Source organism: Salarias fasciatus, chromosome 3 (genome assembly GCF_902148845.1).
Source record: "Salarias fasciatus chromosome 3, fSalaFa1.1, whole genome shotgun sequence".
NCBI classification, from domain to species: Eukaryota; Metazoa; Chordata; class Actinopteri; order Blenniiformes; family Blenniidae; genus Salarias; species Salarias fasciatus.
Window position 1 is genome coordinate 6,777,765 of NC_043747.1, and position 19,058 is coordinate 6,796,822.

Below are 19,058 nucleotides of genomic sequence, written 5' to 3' on the forward strand. Positions count from 1 at the left end.
CAAGGCTGCGGCTGTCTTTACGCTGGTTGGTGAAGAGATGGATGACTTCTCGCAGTTGGCTCACAGAACAGGGTTTTTTTGGTGCAGGGTTTGGCTTAAGACCCACCCGCAGTGCCTGATTCAAGTGATCCTTTTTATTTCCCAAGTTTTGCATTTACACAACAACATTTTGAAAACGATGTTCGTTTACACGGAAGCAACAGGAATGCAAAAAATTGTTCGTTAGCACGCCAGGCCACCAGTTGGCAACTGTTTTCACTTAAAAATTGAAAATATTTGCATTGGTTCTTTAAAATTGTGAGCTCTAAATGTCATTGTCTGTTTTATATAAAAACAACAAAAATTTTTTGCTAGATGACGCAACAGGTTAACCCACGAACCTCGTCAAGTCGCTCTGGTGCCTGACCAGTAAACTCCATTGGAACAAGTTGAGTTCTGCTGGATCAAGCAATCCAGACACAAGGTCCAGTGTGGCAGAAAACACCATGAATGACAGTTTTCAACAAGTTTTTTTCATATTCCACCATCGGAAGTGTGAGTAAAAACCAACAGCTCACAGTGAAAGGTGCAGTCGAAGGTGTGTGAAGTGGAAAACACAATACACTGGATGGACTTTGCACTTCTTTATGAGAGCTAAAAGTAAAACACAAAAGCTGAGGTTATTTATCAGCTTTTTGGTCTTTTTTTATATATATTTTGGTGGTTGGTTCCAGTTGAGAAGCCAGGAAACTCAACTGATCTATAGAGACACATTAGAAATATTAAAACTGAAATGTTCCAGTAAATGTGAAATGCAGTCACATGCTGGTGCGATTTTCTGTGGTGAGGACAAAATTATGTTTAATCATCTGTAATCTCTGTACCCCAAAGCTGGTTTTTCCAGCGGAATCCAGATCTGTTACACCTGATATTGGTTCCCACGTCTTCTTGAAGCGGTGTCGCTCTTTCGTGAAGAAATTCTTGCGTCAGAGCGTCAGAAGCCAATCTTGCACCTCCCACACATCTTGACATGTAGATAAGCCGGGGCCTCCATGTGAGACACACACACACACACACACACGCACGCAGACTTTTCCAATTACATCTGGTAGAGGTGGAGGAGCGCTTAAGATGAATCTGGATTTTCAGTCCAGAACCCGGACAAGTCCTGAAATATCTCAATAAATTGAGATATTTCAGGACTTGTCCGTGTTCCGGACTGAACTGTATCGATCCGGACCCGGGATGCTGTTTGCTTCTTCCTTCAGCATGCTGTTTGAGCCCAGACGCTGTGTACCGGGGAGGGGGGTGTTGGGTGACAGATGATTAGGAGATGTGAGGGCTCCGCAGAGTGCAACACACCCCCCTCCCTCCCTCGGCCCCCTGGGAAAACGCTTAGCTTCTCTCGGAGTTATCAGCCCACTTACCGAAAAGCAGCGTGCTCCTTCTCCCGCTTCTCCCCTTTCTTTCGCTTTCATGTGGAGGATGCCGCCCGAAACGCAGCCCGGCTGTGAGAAAGACAGTGTTCTATCAGTAATTCTGCTTGTGTCAGCTGCCAGCAATGATCTTTCTCTTTGCATATGAATAGCAGGAGAGATAAGCAATAAAAAAAACATGGCTGATCCAGAGCGAGTCCCGGCGAACGCTACGGGAGGAAAGTCACCGGGTGGGGATTACGTTCACCCCTCAGACAGCGAGGGAAGGCTGTAGGTTTACAGATTCGGCAAACGGCGTTCAAACCGACACGTCAAAACAATCTGACAGCCCCAAATTAACTGGAAGAAGTGTTTTTACATTCAGCAGAATCTTTTCTCGTTCTCGATCCGCTACCCGCGGCTTTACAGCCACGTGAGGCTCTTTAGCTTCGGCTTCCTGCAGCTCCTGCAACATCACATGCAAATATATAGATTTTTTTTTCTTTAGAATTAGTTGGAACCAGTGCTTGTCTCAAGCAGAGATGTATTTGTGGCATTGTTAGCCTGGCAAATAGTAGGAAAAAAGCAGGAAATAGAAATGAAATAAAGCCAAGTGAAGTCAGTAGGTGTCATTTATAGGTGAAGATTTTAATTTAAGGTAAAAATGTGGCTCAGTAAGAACTTGTGACTTATAAACCCGCTTGTTTTGTCCGATTTAACTTAATGCTAAAATTCTGAGCTCTGCTCATGATGTCTGACTCCACCTTAGATTTGTTCACTTTTTACATATTTGTATACCGAAAGAAAAAAAAATAAATCCAGGACTCAGTGCTTGAGAATCTTGTAATTATCTTCATGGAAGTTCTACTGCCTTCCAGAGCGAAGATCCTCCCGGGATCAGGACCACATTCAGGAACTGCTGCCACTGTTTCCGTGGCACATCTGGATCTGGTGACGTATCGACTGGCAGGCGAGCAGCCGTCAGCGTCGGCTGATTAGTCCACCATCCTGTCAGACTTGGTTACTGAGACAAATTGGTTTGTCCTTGGGCCGCCTGATGTGAGCGCCGAGCCTCCCGCTCCCCTGGGGGGGGTCTCACCTCTGACCCCCAGAAACGTGTGGGTGTCTGACAATCTTGTCGGGCTTGCCCTTTTCCGGGTCAAAGGTCGGGTCTCTGAGATTAAAAAAAAAGAAGAAGAAAAAGAAATTAATGTAAACAAAAAGCTGGAAAAAATAGATTTTCTTGATTGGATACGGAGCCAAATCCTCTGAATGTCTTTCAGCTCAGGTGACTAAAATATGCTTCAAATAGAATGAGAAACATATGAAGAGGTTTGTATGGATCCAGCCAGATCCTCGCCGTCTGAAAACACTCAGATTCTCCTCTTCTCCACACATCAAAGCTCCTCCTCCACCACCTCCGTTCTATTGTCTTGACGTCTGCCCTTGATCCCTGGCAGCGAGGCGGCGTTGTTGCCCTTCACGTGGACCGCTGTGAGATGCCCCAAGGCGGTCCGAGCATCAGCTCCCAGCAGGGGGGCGGTGGGGGCCACGCTCCTCCAACCAGGAGTCAGCTCGGAGGTCTTTGAAGTCAAGCCCCTGAGACGGACGCCAGGTGATGAACGGGAGTCGAACCAGTTTGCTCCAATTAAACTCTGCTCTTGTGTTTGCATAGAGATCCTCCTTCTGATCAGTGAGACCGGAAGAATTTCTGCTTTTCTGCACCTGAATGGGAAACGAGGCAGCTAAATGAGACATTAGATTTGACTTTTACTCAGTCAACTGATGTTTCAGTTGCAAAAACCTTCAAGTCTTTTTTCCTCTGTGGCGCTTTAGAGACTAAAGTCTCCAAAAGTGGAAGCTCAAGAGATTCAGTGACATTTCCAATGGCTTCCAGAGGCAACGGAGCAGCAGAAAAGACTATGGTCATCACTGGAGCCGGTAAAGAAACATGTTAAAGCACAAATGCTACCTCCCAAAATCCAGTATTTTCCCAAAGATAAAGTCTTCTCACCCAAAACCATGAAATTGACTGTATGGATCAAAAACTTGTCTGAAAACTAAAAGATTTCAATGTTTTAACGCAACATGTTAAATTACTTTGTAAAGAGCGTTTTAACAGGGTGGTGTGGGAACAGATTTCAGAAAAAGCTCGTTTTGGGGGGTTTCTTGGTAAAACTAACCAGTAAATGAGAATTCAGAACATTTATCACAGTTTATTGTCAGAATGACCCAGGAGGGTTAGTAGCATGGGTCAAATGGATCAAAGTCTGAGACTGTTTTATGAAATCCATGCAGAAATAATACTGTTCAATAAACTGAACAATATTAGAGTGCATCAGTAAATTGTCTAATATGGTGAACAATATGTTAGTCGGCTTCGGTCATAAGCACAACTTGCAGAAACTACTATTTTGTTTGTGAATGCTAAAATTCAGCACTTCTATATTCATTCACATGATCCATTACATTGACTGTCTTTCCACCCTGCTTCACCCCCTTCAGCACATGATCGAGATCGAGCATGTCAACAACTGAGCAACGCAAAACTCTGATGGCGACGGGAGAATTCAGTCGCTCAGTAATCACCAAGAAGAGCAACTGGTTTGAAGAATCTCGCCTGAAGACAAGAATATTAATGATGAAAGCAGGAAGGATTCTCAACATTCCCAGAAAGAGCAGTCAGTCTGCCTCGTCTTTGTGTTTGCGCCTCCTCTGTTGTGCTTCTGCGGCTCGGAAAACAAAACAAAGTGTGGAGGGGGCGACGGGATCATCTGCACAATGGGCCGATTGAAAGGAGAGGAGAGGAGAGGAGAGGGCTGCGAACGGCGCCGTCTGTTTGTGCGTTCGCGGCCAAGATCGGTCGGGGAATCTGCCGGTTTTTATCCGCCGGCTTTTGGCTTTGCGCATGAAAACACGGAACGCGAGTCCAACCGTCCGGATCCGACGGATTCCGGGGGTTGCGGGTTGTGCGGGCGCTCGGGGTGCGTGTCCCCGGCTGTGCTGATGGGAGTGTCACGGAGATAAATGTCCCCATCCGGAGCCCCTTCCTCTGCTCCAGTCGGCCGGGACGGGGGTTGGGGGGGGGGGGGGGGGGGGGAGGGGGGTAGGCGGCTCAAACGAGAGGCGGTGGGCGGCTCATGGTTCCTCTGGTGTCTCCGCCGAGTGAGAGCTTAACCACATTAAAGCAGGAAGCCTGAGAGAAGTGTTTGAGCGGGCTGTGGAGGAAGAGGGGGGAGGAAGAAGGGGGGGGGGGGGGGGGACTTGTTGCAGAGCTGTTATCAACATTTGTCACATTTCAGTCAGTGGATTTACACTCGCTTATTAGTTGGCTTTTGAGGATTGTAACCTGTTTGCTCAACATCACATAAGTGTGAAAGCGTGTTTTCTTTAATCAGGGTGCGGCGCTGCAGCTCCCAGAGCGGGAGAACAGCGCTCCCTGACCGTGTGTGTGTGTGTGTGTGCGTGCGTGCGTCAGATGGGTTTATGACAGGGGTTTGCACGTCGCATGACAGTTCTATTACAGAGGAAGAAGCACGGGAAACGCTCTCTGAAGGGATACCAGGGCGCATTACGCTTCCTGTAGTCGTGTAGCGCCACGCTCTCCGTCCGTCATGCCGGCTCCCACACACACACACACACACACACACACACACACACACACACACACACACAGACACACACACTCACACTCACACCGACGTCCACCTCAGAGGAACCAGTGATGCTAAGCTCTCACAGGGAGAACATGCAAACTTTAATGGGTGGAACTTTAATTAAAACTCAAGGCGCTGATGGAACAGTTGTCACTGAACCATAGAAACTCAAAATGCCCTGAACTTTACTCCTCAGAGGATTGAGGACCCTGGAGGTTGAAAATATAAAATAATTAAACCAATGAATTTCCAAATACCAGCCAGTTCTTTTCTGCGTGGGGTTTGCATGTTCTTCCTGCGTGTGGGTTTCCTCCCACAGTCCTAAAACAAGCACGAGAGGTTGTTTGGTGACTTTAAGGCCTCATTTATGCAACATTTTCATTTGAAACTGGAAAACCTTTGTTGCCACTGACAACGCAACTCTTCGGAAGCGGCTCCCAAGGTACAACTTGTGTCCGTCTCCGTGGAAACTGGGGAAATGCAGCATTAGCTGTTAGCTGCGACCGGCTCCACCGACCCCAACCAGGATACAGAGGTGCAGAAGATGGAGGGACGGAGTGTTTACAGTGGGATGGGTTAACTTCAGCGGTGTGCTTGACTGGTTAAACGTCACTGCTGCGTGAAGCTAACCAGGCTCAGGCTAGTTTGACATGTTAAAGTTGTCATATTATGAAAAATGGGGGATAAAAAGCTGCTCATCACCACAATAACCTCACATAATCTAAAACACTCATTAATATGTTGTGCTAAATTTTGCTTTTAACACGGTTGCGTCATTGATTAGCAGTACATGGACAGGGTAAGCTCTGTAAAACACGGGACTGGTTAGTGAGATGTATGTTTGAGGCGATGTGACAACAGGAAGCTGGAGAGCCGTCTGACTGACTGCCTCTCGCCGAGCGCCGTCATGGTCCCTGCTGACAGCGGCAGACTGACGGAGGTCCATCTGGGGAGACCCCGAGGCCACGCCGACCTCCATATCTCTGTTTTTTCCCCCCTCTATCATTCCTTTTTATTCAGCTGTTCTTGTCACAAAGATCCAAACAAACTGTCATCAAAGCTGACAAGGCAAGGCCGGCGAGTCGCCACAGAGCCCGGAAGAGACGCGATCAATGGCGGAATAACACGGCGACCTCCGAAGAAAGCCCGTCCATTAAAGGCAATCCGGCGCTGATGTATTTAATGGAATATTTCTCCTTACAAACAGGGGGGGAGGAAAAGTGGATTGAAAAAGGCCTGTCAGGGGACTTCCATAAGCAGCTTTTGAAATGACAGCGGCGCTCCGCTCCTGATAACTATGCTCCAGTGGTTCTGTGCACTTCAAGAGACTATCCGCCGCTGTGAAGTGCCCTTACCGAGCATGAATCACTGTATCCTGGCTAACTGCCGGCTCCGGCTACTTGCAGTGTAGGAGGCACTTCCAGATGCAATTTGCCAATTGCTGCTCAGCCGCTGTTGACTAAGCTAAAAAAGAAACGGAGCCCACATCTTCCACGTATTGTGTTTCTAATGCAAATGAGATAAATTACCTCATACGGCGTGAGATATTGCAGCAGGAGCACGAGCCTGCGCGAGTTTCCAGTTCTGCTTACAAGTGTCGACTCCTACACTTTACAGAATGCCAGACATTAGGGTATTCCAGGTAATCCATGCTGGATTACACACAACAGGCCTCAGGGCGCAATGGAAGCACAGGAAGGGCTCAAATCCAGCGTTTGCTCCAACACTTTTCAAGAACTGAGGGTGGAGAAGGAGAGCGTGGCGTGAGCCTGGCCTGAGTGTCTGAGGTTGAGGAGTTTGCATGTGTGACCTGGGTGCAGAGATGATGAAGCATGCACACCTGTGAAAGCCGATCTCTTCACCGAGCTCTGCCAGATGGTGTCCAGTTCCTTGCAGATCCTGCTCTTCTGATCAGTTTGATCTGCTTCTGCTCCAATTCGTACCTCAAAATCCATTTTCACATTTATTAACCGAAACGGTAACTTTTTGGTCTTGATTGTTCTCGTCAGCCTTGATCTGGCTTGTTCAAAGTCTGGCGCATTCATATTTGAATGCTGCCTTCCTCTGTGTTCTGCTGCGCTCTGAGCAAGTTTTACTGAGACCACATGAAAAAGTTCTTCTAGTTTTAGTAACAGTTTGAATCCAGTCTCCCCACAGCGGGGGACCAAAGACCTCTGAAGGGTCCAGACTCGGCGTGAGACCGAGCTTCAGAAGCAACCCGTCCCCCTTGAAACACATTTCTTTTGTTGGTGTTGATTAATACATCAGAGGGAAGATCTTCTGCTGCTTCGGCTCTTTTGTGCATTTCATAGGAAGCTGGAGAAAGCTTGTGAAAATGCGGCTGTAATAATCCCACATGCATTGCATCACCGAGCGCTGCATTGTCACGGAAGTGATGAAAGTAATGTTGCATAATCCGCTGTGTATAACAACAGCAATTTGGCATCGTTTTACTTTGCATCCTTTAGAGAAATGCAAGTGTGAGCAGAAAAAACAAACCTCCCAGAATTCAATCTAAGCCTCATAGTCCCTGCTGGAACAGACTGTTCATGTGGGAGGTGGTTTTTCAGACCTTTTTGTTCTAATAAGTCTGAGGTTTACTCCACATTCCCCCAGATAAAAGACGAACAACACTGATTTCCAAATACTTTCTCTCTGCAGCCTTCAAGTAAATTATGTAAAGAAACATTTTTATCTTGATTATCCGAGTTGCTCTTATGTCAAAGTTGGACTAGACTTATTTAATTCTTAAATAAAATAATAACTTAGCTCACATAGAGCTAACAAAGGTATCATGGGTAAAGCTGCTAAATGAAATGATTTATTTTTTTTTCAGTTTTTCAGCAGAAATCCTGTCTAAAATTGCTAAAATGCCTAAAATTGTGAGACTTGCAAAGTAACTTCTATAGCATCTAAAAATGCCAAGTGGCAAAAACTGCCACGATGGCTGTCACAGCTGAACAGGTACAGATAAAAAAAGATTAAACAAAAGCAGCTAAGATGACTAAAAAGGTGTAAAATGAATAGGTTGAAGTAACTGCAGTAGCTTCAACATCTACAGTAGCTTTAATTGCTAAAACAGTTTACATGTAAAAATCTAGAATTAATAGAACACACACAAAAAAAAAACTGTTATACGACTGAAGCTCTGTTAACACAGCATTTTCAAGTGAAAATAGCAAACTTGTTATTGCATCACGGTTGTCTGTTCACGCGACAACAGTGATCATAGCCTGAAAACACAACTTTTCTGAAATGCTGCACCTGTCCACATGCACCATGGATGGGAAACGGACATTGTTTCAAAACGTCGCAGTGTAAGTGGGAAAGTTTTCTGCAATTAAAATCCAAGAGCAATGCATTTTTTAATGTAAATTGGTCGTGAAATGGATAAAACTTGGTCTGAAAAAGCTGAAACGACAGCCAAAATATCTAAAACAGCTCCAACAACTAACTAGCTATAAAGTCCAAAATAACTAAAATGAGCTAAATGGCTATGAAAATGTTCAAATGTAGAGCAAAATGTATTTCAGCTGGGAATAAAATCCGTTTCGGATTAGGAGGTCCAACACTTCCTTTCCTGTCATTCGTGGCTTTAAATATGAGGCTTTGTGAAGTTTTCATTTTGAGGAGTTCTTCAGTTGTCAGACCTCAGTGTCAACATCTGTCTGCGCTCCGCCGGTCGTCGTCGTTTTCAGATCAGTCAACGCCAGCACCTTGCCTTTTCCATCGCTTCAGAGCAGATCTGTTGGCAGCTCTGCTCCAGTCGGCCCGGTGTCGGGTCGTCTCGCTGCTTTCCCAGTCGGCTCTGGTTCACACTCGCGCTAATGGGACAGAGCGCTAAGACTCTGTTTGTCTGACTTTGTCACGAGCAGATAACCACCGACATGTGGACGGATTGAGAGGAGCGCTCACACATTTTTCATGCGAACAATGCGGCCTCACAGCTCTGCCATTAGCTGCCTGTTGTAAGTTTTTTTTTTTGAAAAATGTGCTCCATCATTCAGCGGTCCGTTCTGCTGGCGGGGAAACCGCGGCTTTGACACAATCAGGCTACAGCAGATGGCCGTAAAGCCTTTGTCCGGGCTACACCTGAGACTCCCCCAGCTCTATCATCCACAGCCACTGCACCGATGTAAAAAGAAGGGAAATTAACAGATAGATGACACTGAGGTGTGGTCTGCTTTCTAAAAGAAGAAAAAAGATGAAAAAAAAAAATAGCTGCAGTCAAGCCTGAATGGGCCTTTTTAAAAGAGGCAGCGAGCCAGAAAGCACAGCTGACCTGTTTATGTGAGGCTTAGCTTAGCGTAGCTTCACTGTGTCTTCAGCCCCAATCAGCTCATCACTTTCACCTCCACCGAAGAAGAAGAAGAAGAAGCCAACGAGTCACACTTGTTGAGAGCTCGATCTGTCCCCGGGTATTTATGACGCCTTACTTTTAACCGCGGTAAATCAGCTTCAGCGCTAATGGTGACGCTTCCTCAGCAGTTATTTCCCAACACAAGTCATGGCAATTACCTCCGGCGTGATAAATCAGCGGAGGCCATCCCCGGCTAATTCCCCGCTCCTTCAAAAAGAAAGATGGGCGCGCTCAGATCTTTATGATGATTCCTGACCTCAGCTTTAACCCGCGCTGGACGGAATCTGGCAGGGACCGGACGGCGACGCGGCTAATCGCGGCGGTGACTGATACCCTGGCCGGGAAGCGGATTCGCCCCGCGCTTCATCACTCTGGTCGCAGGTAGATCCGCCTCTCATTGGGTGTTGGGCTTCTTCCCAGATATCCGCTTCTCAGGAAATCGGTGGTGAACTTTGTTGCTGCTAATAGTCGGAGAGCGCTGCTGTTTACCGCTGATTCAGGCTTGCAGGGCATGCTGGCGTCTGTCCTCAGCTTTCAGCAGGAATCAGACCTGGTGCAGCTCTTTCAACGCTACATGTTCTGCTCCGCTTCTCTTCGTTTGAACCTTTTCATTAGCTCCGCTCTTGATTGAAGTCCTTGAAGGGTTCCTGCAGGCTTCCTGTCCATCACCTCTCAGTCATTTAGCCTAACATGCTGCAGATCTTCAGGTGGATTTACCTAGAAACTGCCTCTCTCAGATCCTTCATCCTGTTCCCCTCCTGCTCTGTATTTTGGGGATTCTGTCTCATTGCGCATTCGCTTGACACCCTCCATTTCTCTCTTCCCCCGAGACGTCAGGCGCTGGGAGCAACCTTGACATATTAGGACATTAAATCTGAATCAGCACCTGTCGCCGCCCTAAAGTGCTTCCACATTTCTCTGTTTTCTCAAGCGCATCAAGGAAAATACAATTTCACCCGCGGTGTCTGTCTCTGTCACATCCAGCCTCTCCCTCCGCTCTTCCTGTCCGCGGCGATCGGTTTACGTCCTTCCGCTGGTATTATTTCAGCTGATTGGCTTGTACCAGGACGGATCGCGTCTCTGGGGACTTGTTTAAGCCTTCGTGTTTCATTAAATCGTGAAGATAGAAGAACGACTCGCCAGACTGGCAGTTCTGTCACATGAGACACATAATACAGGGTAATCTCTGCCAGTACGTAATTTGACTAACACTGATGACTTACTTTGAGTCGTTTTTGTCACTTTTCTCTCCTCTCTCTCTCTCTCTTTTCCGGTTGTGCCTTTATTCCCCCCTAATATGCTCCCCACACTTCTCATGGTAATTATTCCTCATTAATCTACAATAGCTCCTGACCAGTCTATTAATCCAAAGGTCTTGATGGCAGACAGCGCGGAATGAGCTCCCCTATTAACTTAACATCATTATTCTTGCCATATAAGGTTGCTGACTTTCGCCGGCCACCCCCACCCGGCCTCCATATTAAACTTATTAACGGTGTAACATCTTTCCGTTGGCCCCCTGACTCCTCGTTTCATTGCTGCCATTTTGGGTTGCCGCTCGGTTCAGCCCGCTCGATGCTGCCTTCCGGCGAGCCGCTTTGATGGGCGACACCAGGCGCGCTTCCTTTAATGAGGGATTGTGTAAGAGCTCATTACAATTTTGGAGTATCTGCTCTGAAGTCATGTTTAGGAGTTTAGTGGTACTCAATACGACGTTATCGAACAATGTCAGATCAACGGAACGCATATATTATTCTATTATGTGACCAGTTGTGAGTTTTCCACGGTTCTTTTACTGGTTTTCTCCAGATAGGAGTCAAACGTGTGGCCCACAAGAATCCAGCCCACAGATTATTAAGTATAAAAAGTATAAAAACAAGAAAGACATGATCATTACTGATGTAATAACGCAACAGCGTGACCCAGAGTTCACCAGCAGATCGAAGCAACACTCACAGCCGGTCAGATGAAGGTCAGGTGAGGCTGTAGTAATGTAACAGTGGACGATAGTGTAATAATTTACCATTTTTAAATGTAATAAAGTCAGTACTGATCAGATTTACCAGGGATGCACTGTTATTGATACCAGCATCAGGTCTGATTGAGTTAATCAGATTATTAACTGTGTTCTAGATATATATAAAGGGGAGACAAAACCAGTTTGAACACCAGAGTTGGACCTGCAGAGTTGGAATGATGAGCTGTGCTACATGCTACATGCTACATGCTACATGCTAACAACATTTTGTGGTTCAGGCACCAGCAATGCTACATGCTAATGCATTGCCCAAGTTGTAAACTGGAGAATTCAAGGCTGCTTTAGGGGCTCATAGCGTCAACATGCCCGTAAAAAATGTGATATCAGTGATTCCTAAAAACAACTAACAGAGCAGTAAAATGTTGAACACACTTTCAGAATAACATTTGATATGTAGGCACTGCAGTGATATATTTACTGCATTACTGGCTGTATTTCTTGGAAATAGAAGATATTTTTCTGCAGTTTTCTGAACAAAAACATGGGCATCATTGGCGACATGGTTATTTATTGAGGATATATACTCTCAGTTATGGTTGTTTAACTGTTTAATTACATTCTTGGCAAGTTTTTCAGTTTTGGGATTTATTGCGTTTAAGTAGTGTGAATTAATGAGTCGAGCGTGAAGATGTCTGTCGAGGTACCAGAGCCTGGAAATGTGCTCTGAGAAGAGGTTTAAATCGATGGATTCAGCCTCCACAGGTCACATTACCATTTAACTTCCACACCCAGCTGAAATCACATCATGCTGTTTGAAGTTGAGCCAATTTATGACTTTAATGGCGTCTTTTGCAGCGAAACTACAACAATAAAGGCCCTGAATTGGGATTCTGAGTATTTATTTAACCAGAGGAGTCTCTGTGGCTAACCCTGTTCCAACAGATGTAAAGGATATCTGAGTGTAGCTTCTTTAATTTGGGAAACGCTCCTCCGGCTCACGTCATGTGGCAGAGCTGCTCTGACTCATTCGACGGCGTCGAGCCTCACATCTGGACGGATGTAAAGATGCCGGCTTCATTGTAGGCGAGGAGACGTGAGGGCAGAGCGATGGGGCGCGGGGGACGACGGAGGTCCAGATGTTGAGCTGTGTTTCTGGGCAGAAGGCCCACCCCAACCCCGGCCTCTCATTACGCTCCTGCTAATGAAGGACTATAAATATGCAACAGGAAGAGGCTTCGGAGGCTTCAGAGGCCTCCGAGCTGCCGGAGAGACCATCACTCTCTGCTCTCTGCAGCGTCACGCTCAGTCAGTGCCTCCTACTCCTCTGAGCGACGCTGATTTAGACTGTTTAAAAACTCCCAAACCGCCAAAAATGAGGACTGATCCATGTTTTCCTGGAGTCAGTGAGAAACGAATACATTTCCTTTTAGCTCTGAGCTTTATTCTTAATATTATTCAACACTGTGAAATACGTGAGTGAATCATCAGGTGCTGAATTCAGTGATACACTATTGGAAAACACAGATTCATGATTACAGGCTTCAGATTCACAAACTTTCAGAAAGTGGTTTAATCTGTTTTTCCTTTATCAGCTGGAGTGATCTATCTTGCACCTGGCAGTTTTTAACCATTAGGACAAGAAACTGCTCTATAATCTGTTGGCAGCAAGCAAAAAAAGCTGTTTGGAGGAGATTAGTTTAAACCCGAACCACCGACAAAAGACGACTGGAAAAGGATTGTTCAAGAGATCTACAATATGGAAAAAAACTCCCCTAATTCTACAAAGTTGCATTTTCAGCAGCTTCGACCACCGATTTTAATGATCGCCTGAACAAACTTTTTGGAGCCCAAGTCTTTGTCAGATCAGATTATAGCTCAGTGTAGAGTTCTGTTTCATCTAGAAAGTCGAGCTATGAAGCTGTAAAGTGTGTATATTAACCTGAAAGGTTGCTGTCGGACCCTGTATGTTGGAGCTGTTAGATATGAGCTAATAGGCGTCAACGCAAATAATCCCACAAGCTCAAACTGATTCAAGGTCGATAAACGGTTGTGACACAAATGCGATTCATCTTGTAGTTTTTTTTTTAAATTTGCAAAGCAGCGAGGAGTTATTGAAGTCGCCGCGTGTTTGAGAGTCTGTTGATCGGCCGCAGACTCGAGCCGCTTCCCGCCGCGAGGCCCGGCCCGCTAACACGGCCGTCGGCTGAGCGATCCGTCCGCGTCCTGCCAGCGATCCCGGGTTAAACGGCGAGCGCGGGCCGGCGGGGGAGGGGGGAGATGAAAACACGCGGCGGCTCACCGCGGAGAAATGGCTGGCCCCTGCGAGGCCACTCCATTTTCTGCAGCTGCATCAGAGCTGATTGCTGAACGGCTTGGCAGGGATTCATGTGTGCGTGTCTCATTGTGGTGTGTGTGTGTGTCTCTGTGTGTGTCGGCGGTTGGTGTCCCACTGTGTGAAGGAGTAAATCCTCTCATCCTTAACCAGGCTGACGTGCCGGCTCATCATTCTCTCTCATCAAGACCTCCTCTTCCAGGCTCCCTCCTGTTGAACCCTCAACCCTCTGCGAAAAGCTGCAGCGCCTCCTTTCCACCGCAATCTGGGCTGCTGGTGAAACCAGACGGAAAATGCAAATATGCGACGGACCATGGGCCGTTTTAGAGTCGTCTCATGGCTGCATTTTGATTTCAAATACAGAAAAAAAAACCTGCGGAATTAAACATAAGAAAAATGCACAATCAACAGGCTAAACCAGCTGATTTATCAGTGGCAAGTTGTGTCTGAAATGGAGCAGAAGATAAGAGTTTCTCTTGAATTCGCCTTGTACCGTTCCAGTATCACTGAGTCATTTTCAAGGTCAGACACTGAACCTTCATGCTTTTTCAGATCTTCAGTTACATAAAGGCACTGAGAGTGAGGATACTTTCCAGTCTCTGTGAACAAGGAAAATTCAACTTTATGAAACATACAAAAGTTTTTTGGTACATTTACTAATACTATACCATCATCTGCATAAGTGCAGATATGTTTCTTACATTCTCTACAGTCTCCATCAGCAGCAGTTCAGGTTGTTTTTGGTCATTTTCTCTTGATTTTCTGACTACTTCTTCATTTCTACCAGGTTCAAGTTAGTTTATCTAAATTTCACCAGCCAATTGCACATTATCTTTTAAATAATTTCCAATTTATTGCACATACTTGAAATTCTGCAACTTTGAATTTGCAGGGCAATACTGCACATTCCATGGAAAATTAAATTATTGCATTTCAATAAGTCTTGTTCAATATGTATTCTGCACATGTTCATATGATGGATTAACATTTAATGACATTTTTCAGTGGGGACAATGTCATAATAATCAGAGTAAAGGCAGTAGATTTTGCAGTGGGGATTTTCTAAATCAGGCAAATTTGCATTGAATATAAGCAATGCTTGACGTTTATAATCACAGCAGTAGGAAGGCAATTGAGCTTCAGCCATATAATAGAAATTAAACCTTATCAGCTGTTTTCGTGGCAGTACTGGGAGCTTTTCTTTGCCGTAGCTTGTCTCTCCAGTCTGTGTCCCTGACGGCCGTTTCAGACATTAATTATCCATCAGCGGTCACCTCGCCGCAGTCTCGCCGTGCCAAAACCTGCGTCGTTTTTCAAAACCTGCTGGGCTCTGTGGGTGGGCCCGAGCCGGAGCGGAGAGGCTCTCCAGCAGTTTGCTATCAATCTCCAAACGCACTCTGCACTCCGTACCTGCTCTTAAAGCTGCCAGATCTGAGGATTGGTCAGTAGCTCATCGCTGGCCCCGGGCTGTTTTGGCATTGACAGCCTTCCCAGCTATTTCTGATTTGTCACCTCGGCTCAGGCCGCGCTCCGCAAATCGGTAATATGGTGAACAGAGAGCTCACATAATGCCTCCAGGGCAGGTGGAGAGACTGAGCAGGCTGCGCTTTCTCCTGATTTTTTTTGCAGATTTGATCTGGGTTATGTCAACAGACGGGGGTTTCCAGAGACCCACAGCTGTTTTAATATACAGAATAAAAACAGTGCAATGCGGTAAGACCAGGAGAAGTTAGCAAACACAGAGAAATGTTGGTGTATTGCACAGAAAGGAGGTGTCAAAGCAGTCCTGATCTCGAATCTGTATCCAATCTTATATCAATGAATGAATTGTGAATGTAAAGTAATCCAAAACATTCTAAGAGTCATTTTTCCTCCTCTGCCTGTCTTCAGGTCTACTGACTACGGTACAACCTACACTAAACTCAACCTGATGCCAGGGACGACCATCGTGGTGACCAGTTTCTACATCTGCCCAACCAACAAGAAAAAGGTAAGGAGGATCGCCTGCAGATGTGCTTCTCTCAGAATTTCCTGGCTTCAGTCGATTTTGGTTTTCCACGTCTGAATCAGAGGTGTGGAGGAATTTTTGAAAGGAGGATTATGGGAAGGGATTTCTGCAAAAAATTTTGCATTCGGATTTTGACTTTTCAATAATATTCCACAGTTGTTTGCACAAGATGACGAGGCTGCTTTTTCTTCCTGTAGATTTATTGTATTATTAGCAGCATGCCTCACGACGTAGCCTAACAAACAGCTCTATATTGTATTGAAATTGCAGTCTTTTAAGAGAACTGAGTGGAAATTGTATTCCGGGTCCTAGAAAAACCAGTGACAGACAAACGTTGGTTCACTTAAGTGAGAGTTAGTTTAATCCACCTCTTCAAAACCTGCTGGAGGACTTTCCCCACACAGATTTCAGAAGTGATTATGAAGTGAAGCTGTAGATGCTGAAGTGAGTCACTGCCCTCAGGACCTGCATTCCTTCAATTCCCATCATGCAGCTGGAGAGAGTCTTATTTTAGACGTTCTCTTTCTGCGAGAACTCCCAGCATGCCGGGCTCCTCGGTTTGCACTCAGACCGATTCCCTGACGGCGTCATTAGAGTTATTTTCTCCAGATCAAGAAAGCTCCTCCGGAGCCTCCCAAGACTTTACACAAGTGTTTTCACTGGCTGTGCGGCGCTTCACACGGCGGATAAACAAAACTTCCCGTCTGATATCAACAGAGAAAACATTACAATTAGAGCGACGGCCCCGTCTTTAGCACAGTCTGCTGCTAGCATGCTAGCATCTCCTCGGTTTCAAGTGAAAGCTCTGAAGGGTGTTTTTCCACAATGAACAAAATCTCTCGGTTGAATTTATAGTGTTTTGTTGCACATGGTGACATGAATATGTGGCATTAAAGAAGAAAAAAAGATATTTAATTTGAATAAAATGAAAGACTATGCAAATTGCTGCAGAAATCTGCACAATCTGATGAATGCGAAGGAATTCTGGGCAGGAAAAAGGGATTCGTGCAGGATATCCACCTACGTCCAATGGCTCCAACCCAGGGACATTGAGAATGAATGAGCCCAAAGCAACACAATTTCCACTGCAGTAATGTCTCAAAAAAGCCGAAACAAGAAGCATCACATCTCATTTGAGACGTGGAATCATCAGTCCTCATGCTCCACACAGCTGCTGCCGCGCCGGCAGACACTTCAAATCATTCTTGGCAAGTTGGTGTTTCCCTGGTTTTTAATTTGGTGTTTGTTCATTTTTTTAAAAATTTCTTTATTTTTTGGGGTACATTTTTTTTCCCTCTAGCAACATGCAGTGATTTTACTCAGGCAGTCTGCCGGCGGCTTCAAAACTCTAACGAAAGAGTTGAAGTGCGAGCCAGGAGGTACGGCAGGTGACTTTAAGCCGAGGAGCGAGCGGACTGCCAACTGTGGCGGACGATCTAATTGGCGCACGTTATCGCCGGGGTCCAGAGTTCCTCCAATCAATGGCGAGATGGAGGGAGATTAGATATCGTCACTTTTCTCGCTTTCTGCTCCAGTCCCTACTCAAACTGTCAGCGGTGGATCTGCCATCTTATCTTCTGCACGCACACACACACGCACACACACACACACACACACACACACACACACAGAAAGTGAATAGTGGAGCCCCAGACAGCATGAGAGCATTTAATTGCATGGGAATGGAGTCATCTTAATTTCCCTTCGGGGCGGCGGGAGGGACGGGAGAGCGGAGAGTGACTGGCGGTGAGAGAGCATGTTGTGACAGCGGGACGTCTGGGAATCAAGCTGCAGCTTAAACACACCTCCAGGCCTGAGAGGGGACGGAGGGCACGGTGGAGGCTCAGGTGCAGGACTCTTTATTGGAAGCGGCGTGTGAAGGTTTTCATGTGGCGTTGCAGCAGAAATCAGAAAAATCAGCCGAAACGGAATTAAAGTCTTTGGACAAATGCTTTACCAATATTTGCAAAAACATTGTCTCTATGCAGACGATCTTAAACTTTTCCTCATATGTATATATATATATATATATATATATATATATATATATATATATATATATTTTTTTTTTTTTTTTTGCTGACATATCTCCATCCATGCAGTAATTCTATCTGCCATTTCTTGGTCAAATGTCATAGAAGGTCAGACCAGAGCTGTATAGTAAGAGAGTTAAGACAATGATCTAATATTGCCATTTTATTGTTAAGTAAGTCTTAAGCTGGGTATGTTTGACACCTGATATCTCCAGTTCAGAATATTATTTGAGGCTGGTATATTTCTCTAATAGTTTATTTTATACCTAGCATTAAGTTAGACATTGCTTTATGGCATGATGGGCTGGATTTTGACCCGGTCATTGGCTCCTAATAGCTCCTAATAGCTCCTAATAGCTCCGAGCTCCTAATTGCTGCCAACATCAGATTCAAAATCTTGAAAGAAAAAACAAATCCTCTGTCTGCCATAAACTGTTCATCCAATACTGCAGATCCTACTACAACAAAAATAATCTTTCTTTTCCCTCCACGACTGAGCCCCAAATCACAGTCCACTTTCTGCCTGTCTTTAGTTCCCTGTTGGTTTTAAGGAAACCTTGAACCACATCTCTTGTCTTTCCACCAGTTAACCAGTTAAATCAGGAAGATGTGAAGCAAACAAAGAGTCTTTATGGCCTCTGCGCTCCATCTGTTGACACCTAGCAGACTCCACCATGCTCTGACTCCACCTTCTGATTAAATCTTGGCCTTGCAGTGTTTGCCCGCTCAGATCTCTCTCGCTGTGGAGTTTCAAATATACACAAATCTGTTGCCAAATCTTAGCTTCCTTCCTTTCGGGCGTCCAGATTGAGGGCGCCCCCGGACACAAACAAACACAGACAAATCCAAAGAGATTTCCGTCAATACCGCTAATCACATCAGAAAGCGGCAGACAAGCGGGTGTGCGAGCTCTGAGCGGGGATTACACACCGTGCAAAGGCGATCGCACAGAGAAGGTGCGAGGGGCCTCCGCTAATCAATAGGGCTCCAGGCAATTAAAAAGAGAGGTGAGCCTTCAGACCTAGACAATGTCATCCACTCTCTCTGCCTCCACAACGTTTTACTGAGAGCTTCTGTCGACGCCCGGGATCCTTTGTAGGAGAGAGGGCACCCGAGGACCCTTGACCCTTTCCACCGCCATCAGAGTCGTAAATGAACTTTCAGACTCCCTCAGCAATCATCTGGAAGAGGCGTCTCTTGAGGGACATAAGCTCGAGTCTCTGCCTTGTTGTTGTTGAGTGCTTAGTGCCCTAAATGAAACCTGGAGTGTTTGCTAATCGTGGTCTGAAACCCAAAC

General features: G+C 45.7%; 1 protein-coding gene across 5 annotated transcripts in view; it reads left to right on the plus strand.

Annotated features, from left to right (window-relative positions):
- sorcs2 (sortilin-related VPS10 domain containing receptor 2) overlaps positions 1-19,058 on the plus strand; it is a 284,563-nt gene that overhangs the window by 116,198 nt on the left and 149,307 nt on the right. For all 5 annotated transcript variants that reach the window (XM_030086674.1, XM_030086655.1, XM_030086664.1 and 2 more), the window contains exon 3: positions 15,611-15,710. In XM_030086674.1, coding sequence (XP_029942534.1) covers positions 15,611-15,710 — 100 coding nt within the window. The remainder of the gene's footprint in view (positions 1-15,610; positions 15,711-19,058) is intronic.